Source organism: Chrysemys picta, chromosome 18, assembly GCF_011386835.1.
Source record: "Chrysemys picta bellii isolate R12L10 chromosome 18, ASM1138683v2, whole genome shotgun sequence".
Classification (NCBI taxonomy): domain Eukaryota; kingdom Metazoa; phylum Chordata; order Testudines; family Emydidae; genus Chrysemys; species Chrysemys picta.
Genome location: NC_088808.1, coordinates 12,779,653 through 12,794,165, shown reverse-complemented (window position 1 = coordinate 12,794,165; position 14,513 = coordinate 12,779,653). Strand labels below are relative to the sequence as shown.

The 14,513-nt window shown below is 48.2% G+C and overlaps 2 protein-coding genes across 4 annotated transcripts in view; one reads left to right on the top strand and one right to left on the bottom strand.

Moving 5' to 3' along the window:
- Positions 1 to 2,700: 2,700 nt before the first annotated feature.
- On the bottom strand, positions 2,701 to 8,831 carry NAIF1 (nuclear apoptosis inducing factor 1). 3 transcript variants are annotated; one of them, XR_006175380.2, is made up of 3 exons: positions 7,460 to 8,831; positions 4,243 to 5,137; positions 2,701 to 3,373 (listed from the first exon to the last, which is right to left on the bottom strand). XR_006175380.2 is itself a non-coding variant. In XM_008169267.4 (2 exons), the coding sequence occupies exons 1-2, from the start codon at positions 7,968 to 7,970 to the stop codon at positions 4,665 to 4,667; spliced, it is 984 nt and encodes a 327-aa protein (XP_008167489.1). In that variant the 5' UTR covers positions 7,971 to 8,831; the 3' UTR covers positions 2,701 to 4,664. The 3 variants fall into 3 exon arrangements, 1 of the variants encoding a protein (XP_008167489.1); XR_010593737.1 differs by having other exon boundaries at positions 4,427 to 5,137; XM_008169267.4 differs by having other exon boundaries at positions 2,701 to 5,137.
- Positions 8,832 to 9,132: 301 nt separating this feature from the next.
- The window catches only part of SLC25A25 (solute carrier family 25 member 25), a 35,979-nt gene continuing 30,598 nt past the window's right edge, over positions 9,133 to 14,513 (top strand). The window contains exon 1 of the mRNA XM_005293467.5: positions 9,133 to 9,387. Within this exon, the coding sequence (XP_005293524.1) occupies positions 9,133 to 9,387 (255 nt within the window). The remainder of the gene's footprint in view (positions 9,388 to 14,513) is intronic.

Here is a 14,513-nt window from a genome sequence, read left to right as displayed (position 1 = left end):
TTTCTCTGAGCCCATGGACAAACCCAAATCTCCAGCTGCCTGACCTTTCTTATTTACTGGTCTCAATATCTTCCCTTAGTGTCTTTGGTATGTTAAGTAGCTCATAGGAATCTCCCTTTGTTTCTGGGATGCACATCAACAGGAAAGAATGGAGTTAGTTTTCTCCTTCTGACATATTCCAACTTGCATCTGTAGTGCCTGAAGCCTTTGTCTTGTTTATAGAATACAGTCTTATGTTTATAGCACACTGCAATGGTGTGGTGCATTCACACTAGGTGTGGAGTTTTGCAGCCACCCTACAGTTCCTGGCCCTGCTCCTGGGAGTCTCACACAAGCAGGTGCATGACAACAACCATGGTACATAACGTCTATTCACATTTTTATTTGTTCCAGTGGGTGCTGCAAATGGTTCTGGCTTGCACAAGGAGCTGTGCATGTGCTGCAAGGGATAGAAGCTATATCCATCACACTCACCTGCTGATGCTATCATAGCAGTCACCAGATTCCCTCTTCCTCTTCTTCTCTACCTTTCCTCCAGCCATTATCAGATCTCAGAGGTTATAGGCGAGGGAAACCTTTACTGAACTCCTTTTATTGCCAGCCATAAAGTGCAATTGATCATTTATTTACCAGGCTCCTGCCAGTTACTTTTAAGAGTGTCATGCAAAAATGGAAGGGCCTGAAATACTTAGACTTTCATACCTAGCTACACACAACAGGCCAAATTCAGACTTGATCTCACTTCCTGTGGAGTTACATCACAGCTGAATTTGGCCAAAATAGGCTTGACAGTTAAGCTTTAAAAAAAATACCACAGGGGAAAAAAATTAGACAAAAATTCAAATCATGATCATTCTGCACCTTTCTTATCACTTCGCCAGTTACTAGCTACCAAAACTATAAAGTAACTTAAATGCACACCAGATATACAGGAGATACAGACATATCATGTGCTATGCTTATCCATCCCTTTGCTTGTAAATGCATAACTCATCTGTCTTTATATCTTGTGTGTCCCTTTTATGCTGTAGTAAACTTGTTTACTAGAAATACTGTTCATTACTGAGCTCATCAAAAAAGGGAGTTCCAAATGTTCAAGCTCTTTGTCTGTTTTTGCTGGAAGGGTATGTTGTTTTGCATTCTCAGCCAACCTGTCTTTTGTTTGGACACAGGGCTCTTTTTCCCCTGTGCTATGCTGAGTTTCTTTTCAGCTTGTCAGCCAGCCTCAAAAAGGAGAGAGAATTGTGAGAGGAGCAAATAGAATCATAGGAGGTGGAGATTGGGGAGACTTTTTAGATCAGTTTGGTATGTCTCCCTGCCAGTGGAACTGTAGGACTTTCCAGCTGCAGGGTTTTAAATATATACATTAATAACTGATTGCTCGTGGCTGAACTAAGATCTCAGTGGAATGCCTGTCCATGTTATCCAGCTGCAGCAATTTCTCCATTCTGTTATATGGTGCCATCTGCAGGAGAGAATTGAAATGAATTCTGGAGTGTACATCACCAGCCAGCTGAACACCTTTAAAACTATATATTTGCTCCAGGGGTGGACTGGCACACGTAAAGCAACCTGGCCACTCTGGAATGGCCTCTGATGGACCAGAGACCACTTCAAGGTTTATCTCCTGAACCTCCAACACTAGAAATTTGTGCTATATACCACTGAAACTAGAATTCCCAGTAGCATGTACTCTATAGCATTGTTTCTTAACTTCGGTGATTTTTGATACAGGCCCTCAAATCACATTTGTATTATACTCTTTTACATCTGCTGTGTCCTGTTGGAGAAGAACATCCTTGCTTGGTACATTCCTGAATGGCTGTCCTCAGGCCAGGCAGCTGGCTACCGAACTCTCCAGTTCCAAAGAAGAGCAGCAGGCTTGGGGCACAGATCAGCATCCTGGATACGTTGCGTATTTTCTGTCCCTATTAGGCACTACTTTTGTGTTCAATCAGTATAACACTCCCTTCTCCCCCAAAGCACAGTTTGGGATACCTTCTTGGGCTGCTTCCCTTTACTATCTAGTTTTCAGCTTGAGTGCACTGTTTTTTCCTTTATTCCTCATAGGGCTCCACTGAACCAATTAATGACCAATGGTTGAGTTCCAGGCAGGCAGCTTGTATTATATTTAAAATATTGCTACCGTTTTTTCATGAGGGAGAATTTATATACACAATTTACATTTGAATGCTATTCATTTGTGTTAGCACAATATCTCTCCTGGACATACAAATTGGTGTTTCCAAGTGCCAGGCATTCAACTACATGGAGTAACTATTTGCAGTAAGATGTATTACAGACACTTCTTGGGCTGCAGTCATTGAAAAAGTTAATGTAAATCAAGTCTAAAGCCTTATAAATGCCAGCACTTTGTCCTTTATTATTCTAGGATGTTGTATTCATCTGCCATGAGCTGGATGCAGTATAATGTGATTTTCATGAGTCATGGTTGTCTGTCATAAACAGAGTAGTAATCACCATTGCAAGGCAAGATTGCAGAAAGTATTGATATTATTTGAGAAACAGAATGTGATCGTGCAGCTAAATATCATATCATGAAGCATGTGTCCAAGGGGACAGAGTTAAGGTTGCTGAAAGGAATGTGCAGCCTTAACTTTGGTAATTCCTGACTTTTGAATCCTTTTCTGCCTTGTGTCATATTTTTTTCCATGAAAAATACTGATATACCGAGAGCGATTTACCAAAAAATCATTTTTATTAAAAATTCATATTGGTATTCATATTCACAAGTGAGGTAAAACCAGACAGATATGATGCAGTGTCTGTTTTAAAAATAAACTGCAACTGAGTCATTGATTTGGTTCCACAGGGTTTGAGAGAAACAAGTCAAGAAAATTGTACTGATGTGGTTAGATGGTGAACAAGGTGGGAAAGCCATTGATGGTGCTGTCCTGACTCGGAGTGGAAGACTGAATGGATTGGTCAAGGATCTTCCATGGGCCAAAGCTTTCAAACAACACTGTTCATTATCCCTTCCTCCTCCTTCCAAAAGACAGTTGAACTACCAATACAATAAAGGTTATTGAATATAGCAATATCCCATTGACTGGTCTGGTTAAGAGCCCCATCAATATTTCCAATTATAGAAAGATATATTCATTGTGTAAATTCATTCCATCATGAATTTCAGCTCACTGCTTCTCAGCCCTACAGAGAGTTCAACAGCAAATTTAACTCAGCATAAAAAAGTTCCATTTTGACAGTAATATCTGCAAGTATTAATCCGTAATTTTGACTCATTGATTCTGCAAGTGGAGTGTGGAGGGGCAAGAGGAAGCCATTAACAATGAAATTATTTTTTGCAAACAAATCAATCATCTTCTACACATGTACAGGTGAAGCTTTTCATCTGAAATAAAAAAAAATTCATTTATGAAGTTGGTGCATATTTATAATAACCACATTCACACTATCAAGTCAACTTCCCATGAAACTAAGTGCTCTTACTTAGTTCCTGGCCCCAAAAGCCAGAACAGCTCAAAAAGGAGGAAGGGTAGAAGGTGTAAAGGATCATTTTTTCCCCAATATAATCTTAAGAAAAAGATTTGGGGTCAAATCCCACAGTCCTTAGGCAGTCAAAATGCCTGCTGAAGTCAATGGTATATTGACTAAAGACAACAGAATTTGTTTCTAATGCCTTAAAAGTACAAAACAAATGACAAACTGTAAACAAAAACCAACCTCTCCACACTGTTGAAATAGCAAGTAGTTGACAAACTCACACAAGCAAAGACTTTTAGAGTTATGGGTCTGCTGAAAACTCCATATTTTCCCCACCTTGTTGTGCCAACAGACTGTACAGGTTTCAAACTATACTGCAGTACCTAGTCCACTGGTTTAATTTGTATGTAAACCTACCCGAATGAAATTCATATTTATTCATTCCCTTAAGTACTACTTTGAGACATTTAATACACATGTAAAAACACCTCTGCTAGCTTCGGATGAAATTTACCACTGTGCTGAAGGCCAGCATGAGGTCTATGCACCACTATTTTGAGAGCTAACGTGGGACTTCTATGGGATTTAGGTTGTGGACAGGCCTTGTGCTGGTCCTCTATACAGGGGTGACTTTCACCCTTAAAGAGCAGCATCCACAAACCTCCAGCACAGAGATGTGGCTGCACCACCTCAGGTACCATATTATTACTCTACAAATGTCCAGCAAGAGACTGGACTGCATTAGCTCCTCCGTAGTATAACAGAGTATCTGGGCACCTTCAAAGATGAGCCATGACTGCAAGACCCTCCATGTCTTCGAAGCCAGTTAAAGGCTGTATGTCTTGGGAAGAGGTGTCATTTTTGAAGATAGAAATAAAAATAATTAATTGTCTTTTTAGAAATCTATATGGAAAAAATATTTTTCTTTTTAAAAAAAGAAACCAAATCCAACAACACTAACTTCCAAGTTTAATCACACATCCTGGCTGCCATCCTGGACGTTGAGTCAAAACGAAGCAGATAGTGCAGGGTCATCACAGAAAAGGATGCTGTCCAGGAACAGCTTTTGACCCCAGAGGACGGGAACTCAACCAATCCACAATGACGAGAGCAGATCTCGTCCCTCCTACCTCTGACCCAGTGTGTCCAACAGTAGCAAATGTAGCTCTTTTGAGAGAAGAGTCCAGTCGGTCCTTATTTCATTGGATGATGCCATCTTGTTGCCCATTCTGGGCCACATGGCTGGGGTCAGCAGTTACCGAAGGATTGGGTGTATTACTTTGCAGGAATCGACGGAAGTCCTTGATCATGGGGCGTAAGATCTGGATGAGGGCACTCAGAGCAGCCTGGGTCCCTTCCATAGCCTGCGCCTGACGCTCTTGTGCACATGCCTGAACCTCCTGAGAGCGACGGATCATCTGCAGCAGGTCATTTTGCTGTTCCAAGTGCTGGGCGATCTCCTTCACATGTAGGTTGGTCACTCGCTGCTCCTGCAGGAGCTTGGCTGAATTTAGGGCGATTCGGCTTTTCAGCTCCTGGGGTTTCACGGATGCCTCAGCTTGATGGGCCATCATCTCCAAGGGTGCTTCAGCAGTAACAGTTGTGGGAGCCTCTGTCGTGCAGTATTCCACCACTCCATCCTCCAGACTATGGTAAGTTGTCTCTGCAGGAACTAGGCACAAATAAAAAGAGAAGTCAGAGGCTGCAGCTCTTTGGGTGAATGTCTATAGCAGGGGTTCTCAACCTTTTTCTTTGTGAGCCCCCCCCCCAACATGCTATAAAAACTCCATAGCCCCACCTGTGTCACAATAACAGGGTAGCAACAGGGCAACTGCCTGGGGCCTCATGCCACAGGGGCCCCCACAAAGCTACATTGCTCAGGCTTCGGCTTCAGCCTTGGGTGGCAGGGCTCAGGGCCCGGGCTTCAACCCCATGCAGCAGGGCTTTGGCTTTCTGCCCTGGACCCCAGTGACTCTAATGCTGGCCCTGCTTGGTGGCCCCCCTGAAACCTGTTTGCAGCCCACCAGGGCGCCTTCGACCCCTGGTTGAGAACCACTGGTCTATAGGACACCACTAACAAATGAACATGCCAGGGGTTTAGTGCAGGGGTGGGCAAACTACGGCTCACGGGCTGCGTCCAGCCCATCAGACGTTTTAATCCGGCCTTCGAGCTCCTGCTGGGGAGTGAGGTCTGGGGCTTGCCCTGATCTGTGCAGCTCCCGGAAGCAGCAGCATGTCCCCCCTCTGGCTCCTACATGTAGGGGCAGCCAGGGGGCTCCGTGCACTGCTTCCGCCCCAAGTGCTGCCCCCGCAGCTCCCATTGGCTGGGAACCATGGGGGGGGGGGGGGGGGAACATGCCGCTGCTTCCAGGAGCTGCTTGAGGTAAGCACTGCCTGGAGTCTGCACCCCTGACCTCCTTCTGCACCCTAACCCTCTGCCCCACCCATTATCCCCCTCCCGCCCTCTGAACCCCTCGGTCCCAGCCTGGAGCACCCTCCTGCACCCCAAACCCCTCATCCCCAGTCCACCCCAGAGCCCGCCCCTCCCAGCCAGAGCCCTCACTTCCCCCCGCCCCCTAACCCCCTGCCCTAGCCTGGAAGCCGCTCCCGCACCATGGACTCCTCATTTTTGGCCTCACCCCAGAGCCTGCATCCCCAGCCACAGCCCTCACCCCCTCCCACGCCCCAACCTTCATAACTTGTGAACATTCATGGCCCGCCATACAATTTCCATACCCAGATGTGGCCCTCAGGCCAAAAAGTTTGCCCACCTCTGCTTTAGTGCCTGCGTAAGGAGAAAACTGAAAAGAGTGTGCATGTAGAACACTAAAGAAGAAAGCTAGTCCTACAGAAGACTGATCTTTCCTGATCTGGATCTGTCCCCAGGCCTGTACAGTGCAGGGTCAAAGAGCGTAGGGAATACTACAGTATATACCTAGATACACCACTTCTCAATCCCCAATTCAAGAGGAGCTTTCCAAGCAACATTAATAAATGGACACAAAGGACAAGTAAGAGATGAAATGGCATTGGTCAGAATGCCTTTGGCTGCTCAAGCATCCACTAGAACATCTCCACAGACCCAGAAAAAGGTTTCTAAAGACAGAAGGAAGAGAAATGTGCTTCCATCTTTCATACCTCACAATAGGTTGGGGGATGGAGGAAGAGCTGGGAGTAGCCACAGAAGACAGATCTATTAATCTCAGCCTTTGCAGGACAAAATAGGTTTCACTTATTCATCGCAGTGTCAAAACAGCTAGGTGCTGCTGTTTCAACTAGCATATCTCTGAACATCTAAACATCTCAAGGAAGCTTTGTATAAATTAGCTTAAGGAATATATATAGACAGAGGTATCTGTAGTTTCCTATTTTGCTCCATCTGTACGCTGGATTTATAGACTGAACACCATGAGCCGCCATTCAATGGGAAGGAAAGCAGAAGAAAGATATGTGAGCAGATAACTATGTACTGTGAGCTTTTATTCTGGTCTAGAAAGCTCAGTGTTCAAGTTCTTCCTTTCTGTACTAAGCCCCTTTAATCCATCTTTGCTCCCTTTTATGATTTGTTACCCCACTCATAAGCTTGAATCAGCTTTAGCCCCAGACAACTGTGCATAGCTACTAACCATCCTAGGATACAGCCTTACAGTTATCCTCCAGAGGGAGGCTGGGGCAGCCTGTTTGTTGCAAAGGTGCATTGAGATGCCAAGTCCCCAAAAGGCTGCTTGCTTTCCTTGTTCTTAAGACTGACCTTGCTGTCAAACAGTGGTTTGCGTTCAGTACCTGCATATCCTGCCCCTCTATAGCACCAGAGCTTATAGGGGTGCCATTTTCACTATATTGTAAAAGGTGCCACAGTTTCATTTTGCTGCCCTTTTGGGGAATGGAGGCTGCTCCACATGGGTACCGGGGCCCCTTCTCATTGTTCATGGGAGAACTGCAGGGACCCCGTATGACCTTCTGATCCAGCACCTTCATCAGGGGTAGCACTCACTCTGGGTCAGGGTGACAGTGGTGGTGGAGGCTGCGATGGGTATCTCAGCACCATCCCCGGCAGTGCAGTCCCCAGTAGGTAGACTGATGATGGTGGCTTCTCCCAGCAGGTTGCAGATGCGCTGCTGCATGGGGGTGAGTATGACAGGGGTGGCTGTGGCACCAGTCGGGTCCTCGCCGTCCTGGCCCTCGCCAGCTCCATCCTGCCCTATACCACCTCCTTCCATAGCGGCCCGGACCTGCGCCACCTTGCGCCGCACCTCAGTCTTGAGGTCTGACCACTTCTTCTTGACCTCCGGCAGCTCGCGGCGGCAGGTGGCCACGGCGTTGACACGGCGTAAGATGTCGTGCCAGGCGGCGGCCTTGGTGGCCAGGGGGACCCCCGCGTTGAAGTGGTTGATGAGCAGGTGCTTGCCTCGTTCCAGCTCCTCGACGATGATCTCCACCTCCCGCTCCGAGAAGTTCATCTTACGCTTCTTCGCTGGGGGGGCCAGGGGTGATGCCATGGCCATGGAGTGATGGGGCTGAGGGGAAGATGGGAGCTCTGGAGGCCTGAGGGGGGGTGGGGTGGGGGCAAAGGGCCCTAGAGGGGTTTGGAAGGGCAGGAGGCCTGAGAGGAACTGGACTGGGGGCCTGACAGGGAGCTGGGAGCCTAAAAGGGCCCTAGAGGAGCCTAGAAGGGCAGGAGGCCTTAGAGGGCCGGGGGGGACCAGAGAGGGGTGGAGAGGGCTACTAGGGGCCCTGAGAGGGACTTGGGGCCTAACGGAGGCAGAAGAGGGGTGGGACCCAGGGGCCCCGAAGACCTAACAGGGTCTGGTGATCTATAGGGCCAGGAAAAATGTGGGGGCCCCAAGGGGCCTCACGGGCCCTGGGGTGCTACCCCCTTCAATAGCGAAAGATACGCAAATTGCGTACCGCGGCCACCCAGCAGGCCCCGCTAAACGGCCTCCACCCTGCGGCAGTGGCGTAATGGCTTCCAGAATCAGCCCCTTTCCTGCCTCGGCCCATTGGGCTCCCTGCTTGCCTGTCAAACATAGGTCTCACCTCCCGCCGACAGCGCCTTAATCCTATTGGTCAAAGGTGCTGCTTGTCAGGAGTAGACACCGCCTCCCCTCAGCGCCATTCCAGCCCGCGGGCCGGAATGCTGCCTGTCAAAGAGTGTACCCGCCTCCAGAGGCCGCTGCCATAGTGCATTGGGTGCCGTTCCTGCCAGTCATAGCTCAGTCCCCTCTGTTCTTCCAGGCTATTGGATTTATTCTCTGTCTGTCAAGATTTAGTACGGGCTCAGGCCGTCAGCGTCTCAGTCCATTGGGCCTGTCGTCACCTTACCCCACCTTCGCCGCGGCTTTACCAATGTGAATCCTCCATCAATTTGAATAGCTTCCCAAATTCTAGTCCAAACTGAGGGCCTATGCATTCTGATTGGGTAAGGCTAAGGCATGCGTGTGACGTAAATGCAACCTCCCATGATTTCATTGGCTCATACGTGGAGATGCGTGGTGCGTCGGTAGTGTTGTCCTCGCGCTCCCTGTGAACATGCCTTTCCGAATGGCCACAAAAGGGTCACGTGGGCGTTTCGCCTGGCGGCGCGAACCGGAAGCCCGTTGAGACATTTCCTTTCTGTGGGGGAGGGGGAGTGCCGCCATTTGCCGGCATTTCGCGAGCCGCTGGAGGATGCCGGGTCCGCGGCGCTCTCTGGCCTCGCCCGTGGTGAGCGGCGTGTTGTGCCCGTGCGGCTCCCCTCGGGCAGGACCCGCGACTCTGGCATCTGAGGCGGGCGGCCGATCCCTGTGCGGGGGGCCCGAGCACCGGCGTCTGCACACCCTCTTCCAGAAGCTCGACGTGAACCGGGACGGCGCGCTCTGTGTGCACGACCTGGCGGTGGGGCTGGGGCAGCTGGGGCTGCACCGCACCGAGCGGGATCTGTGGGTGAGTGAGCGGGGAGGGCTCCGGCGGGGTGTGCGCTGGAATTGCACCCAGGAGAGCCTGGACTCAGGAGCTGGGGGACCCGGTGTGGGAAGGCACCGCGTTTGGGGGAGGGCGGGCCCCGGGTGAATGAGTGGGGAAGGGCGGAGGAGGGGGCGTGCCCCGGGTGATTGGGGGGGGGGGGTTGCACTATGGTAGGGGGGAGGACGTACCCTGTGGGGAAGGGCGGGGAAAGGGGGCGTGCCCTGGGTGATTGAGGGGGGGGAAGGGCGGGGGGGTTGCACTATGGTGGGGGGGAGGGCATACCCCATAGTGAATGAGGGGGGAAGGACGGGGGAGGGGGCGTGCCCTGGGTGATTGAGGGGGGGGAAGGGCGGGGGGGTTGCACTATGGTGGGGGGGAGGGCATACCCCATAGTGAATGAGGGGGGAAGGGCGGGGGAGGGGGCGTGCCCTGGGTGATTGGGGGGGGGGAAGGGCGGGGGGGTTGCACTATGGTGGGGGGAGGGCATACCCCATAGTGAATGAGGGGGGAAGGGCGGGGGAGGGGGCGTGCCCTGGGTGATTGAGGGGGGGAAGGGCGGGGGGGTTGCACTATGGTCGCGGGGAGGGCATACCCCATAGTGAATGAGGGGGGAAGGGCGGGGGAGGGGGCGTGCCCTGGGTGATTGAGTGGGGAAGGGTGGGGGGGTTGCACTGTTGTGGGGGGGAGGACGTACCCCATGGTGACGGAGTGGGGAAGGGCGGGGGGGGATTTGCACTTTCCTAGGACAAAGGGAGGGCCTGCCCCTGGGTGAGTGACTAGGGAAGGGCAGGGGGATTGCATCATGCTGAGGGGGGAAGGTCTAGTGAGTGACGGGGGAACGGGGGACTGATGATTGCATCACGCTGAGGCGGGAGGTCTGGTGAGAGCATGCTCTCAGGTGAGTGACCGAGGAAAAGGGATGATTGCATCATGCTGGGGGTGGGGGGGAGCGTGCCCCTGGGTGATTGGGGAAGGGGGGGATTGCATCACCTTGAGGTGGTGCATGCCTCCAGTTGAGTGATTGGGGGGGGGGGGGAATTGCATCATGCTAAAGGGGGAGGTTTGAGGGGGATGTGCCTCCAGGTGCATGGCCGGGGAAGGGTGTGGTATGGAGTGCATCACACTGAGGGGGGGAGCTCTTCTGGGTGTGTAAGTGGAGGAAGTAGACTGTAAGGGGGTTGACACCACACTGAAGGGGAGCTCTGGGTGGGTGGCCAAGACGGAGAGGGCAGCACCGCACCTAAAGAATGCGAAGTCTTTGTGGAGAAGTTGCATTCTGAGGCACAGCCTAGGCTGGTTTGCGGACTGCAGAGGGAGACATTTGGGAGTCTAACTGAAAACAGTCCATGTGTGTATTTGAGGGGGACTATAGGGACTGATGGATGCAGGCCCTAGAGACGAGTAGGATTTGGGGTCCTGTGGGAGGCTCTTTGGCACATAAGATAGTGAGAGGTGCATACAGAAGGTGGTGTTAATGCTTTTTTTCTGCTCAGTCCCTTTTGTTTCTAAGGGGCCCCTTTCCCCATGGAGAGTACATCCCGGTCTGACTCTTGAGATTTTACATTCTTAGACAAATGGGGAAGTGTCTGGCTGTAATCCTGACTGAAAGTATTTTGTTAAAATAACTGGTTTACCTGTGTATCTACCCTGCAGCTGCCATTCAGTGTCTGCCTACCCCATGTGGGCACAGCTGTGGCATCTGGTGGATGCTCTAGATACATTGTTACTCGGGAGCAGTATATGCAGATCCCATTGTGGAGGTTGCTGTTCCATAAATGTGCCTCTCCAAGCAGCTTTGGTTTTGGGGAGTGGAACCTCGCTGCAAGGTTAGTCTTGGGAGAGAAGCCCCACAGTTGCATGGCAACACTTAAGCAATATTATCCAGTTGTGCTCCTGCCTCTTAGGGTTGGCCTTTAGGGAATGCAGGATTGTGCATATGTGAGGAGACGCACCTGCACTACTTTGCTAAGGCGGTTTTCTGCTTTCCTAAAGGCAGCCCCATTTACTCTTGACACTGAAACTACAGGAATCTATTTCTTACTGTCTGTGGATCTGAATATTTGTAAACTGAACAGAAATTAAGGTTGAAAACATCACTTCAGGAAAAGATTTTTTTTTTCTCAATTTAAGTATTCAGAAATTCAGTCAAGGAGGATCCACTTAGGAAACAATAATGAAGATATTGGAAAGTATGGCTATCGGGTCATCTAAACAGCCTTAATTCTGTTCCCTTATTGACATTAGCCTTCCTGATGTAAACTCTGTACTTTAATGTAAACATTTTACAAACTAATAGTTTCCAAAGCATTAAATCAGGTTTTGTAATAACTTTGAGGATTTTGCAGCTTATGGCGGAGGGCATATTACATTTGGCAAAGCTGGTGTATTTGTATAGCTAACATGTGGCATGTATCAGATACGTATTACAGCACGTTGACTTTTACATGAGTCTCTGATACTGTGATATTTCACTGTCATGCCACCATCTCTTATTCATGTAAAACCCATAACTGAGGATACTAGGCTTACAGGGTCTGGACCTGTAGGTACTGTAGCTGTATCTGATTGTAGCTGGAAGCATTTACCTTTGTGGATCAGTGCAGAGCCCTTATTCTTATTCGTGCTTTTTAGTTTTAAGTGACCTGCACTGTGTGTGTGTCTGTGTCCATGTCCCTAAAGAACCCAGGCTTCTTGAATTAGTAGTCTATAAATATGATTGGGCAGTGCATAATCTCTGAAAGAGTGAAAGAAGTAGTCTAGTAAAATGTATTTAACTTTTGGAGTCTCTCTTATAAAATGAACAATTGTGTTCTTAAAGTCCTCATGATCCTCAAACTCTTGCTGTGCTCAGGGTAATGTTATGGAGATTGTTTGGGTGACTTTTTCATCCTTTTGTTCCTCTCTAGTTAGACTTTCTGATGTTTGTGTATGAAAACAGTATTCTCACACGGTTTTTTTCTGAAGTGATATTTTCTTCAACCATAACTTTTTGCCTGAGAATTACACTTTTTTGAAGTAAAGGAAAATAATTATTCAGTTACGTGAAGATCTTGCCAGCTCCACAGATCCTATGATGACTTACAAGTTGTGCAGGTATTTTGTTTGTGACTAAATCTATGGGATTCTGTCTTTAATCAGTGATTTTCTGCACCGAGAAGTGTTTAGGTTCTGAAATCTAAGCTTAACATTAAACTATAAACCATCTGCATGCGCCCTCATAAAATGCCTGACGAGCTGTTCTTCATGGACACTGAGCTTCTTACTCTCTGGGAGAATTGTGTTGGTTCAAGCAACAGAACATTCTGTGCTCACATCTACATGCCTGGGCAGTTCAGCATGCAGGCCCTTTTCTTCCCTGGCAGTGTCGTTCTATCTGGCTTCACATTTTCTAAGGTGTGTATGTATGCATCTCACGTGAGATGAAAACCACCATATTGCAGGAAGCCCAGTGAGGAAATACTCATAGGGGCAGGAATATATGCTTCTAATTGGGAAACATGAACCCACTTTATCCAGCCTATTCTTCAGTGAAGTTTCTTTCCTCTGTTAACACTGTCCCTTCACTGGGCTCACTTTCCCTCTTCTTCCTCTTCTTCTGTCATTGCCCTGGTTATCCCTACTCACTTTTTCCCCACTAAAGAGAGTGGCCAAGTCTCTTCCTCACCAAAGCTGGGGCTTTTGGACATTCAGAGTTTATAAAGCGTATGCTAGGGTGTTGCACATTTCATAATGCATCCATTTGGGCAATATGTGGTTCTTAATAAATGCATTAGTTAGGATGCAGAGCTTAAAATGTTGCAAAGTTTCGAGTATGTGAAAATAACGCTTCAGTAGGTCTGGTTGGAATATTTCCATCAAAATATAATTTTCATGAAAAATTGGACAAGCTTCTGAGAGAAATGTTTCCTGTTTCCCAGATAATTTATTAACTAGTCCCCCTCCTTTTCTCATTCTTTAAACTAGCCAGAGGCACCAGTATTAGCCAGGGAGAACTAATTTGGAGTTATGTTAAGGGAAAGTATTGGAATCCCCATGTCTCCAGACCCATTGCCTGATGTCTCAAACTGCTCAAGAAAATTCTACTTGAGCACAAATTCACATGTGTGAAACTTCAGGTGAGTTAGCTCTGGTTCAGCAAAACTTTCTGTGTTTCAGGGCTTGTCTACACTACGCGGGGAGAGTGATCTAAGCCATGCAACTTCAGCTACTTGAATAACGTAGCTGAAGTCGACATACTTGGATCTACCTACCGTGGAGTCCACACTACGCTATGTTGACGGGAGATGTTCTCCCGTCCATTCCCCTTGTGCTTCTCGTTCAGGTGGAGTGCAGGAGTCGACGGGAGAGCAATCTGTGGTCGATTTAGTGGGTCTTCACTAGACCTGTTAAATCGACTGCAGATGCATCGATCGCCACAGATCCCCTGTAAGTGTAGACAAGCCCTTAGGCACCTAGCATTCTTCTTTTCTACCATCTGTAATGAGTTGTAGGATTGGAGTACCACTTCAGTTTTTGTGGGGCAGGAGGAGGGAATTAATCTTATGAAGGAAGGCTAGCTTCAACCTTAATTGTGGATCAGACCGATGTGTCTGTAATGTTAGTGAGTTTAAAAACCCACTTGCTTTAATAAATGAGCTAGATTCTTGTAGTAACAACACTGATCTTGTGCTGAGTGTGAGCTGCAAGCATTAAATCAGTGTAGGTTCTTGGGCAATACTCCAACTACCTCAGTTTTCTTTTGATGAAAAGTTTCAGGTGCAGAAATTATTGTTGCTGCATAGTATTTTTGGTACAGAATAACTGCTGCTTTCCCTTTCAGAGGTGGCTGCATTTCAGTGTGTGTGGGGGGAGTTGCATTACTTTGGCATCTTTCTAGATAAAAGTTGCTATGTAAATAATGTGGTATTATCCCTATGATTACTTTAAAACTATTCAGCCTATATATCACCAAACCACTATGAATGACAGTATCACTAACAGTGTAGGATGATCAAAAATACTGGCTTCAGTTATGTTCTAATTTTCTAAATAATAGTTCATTCTCATTGGTTGGTACAAGACAAAGCATATACTGTACTTACATGAAGAACTCAGCAACTAGATCT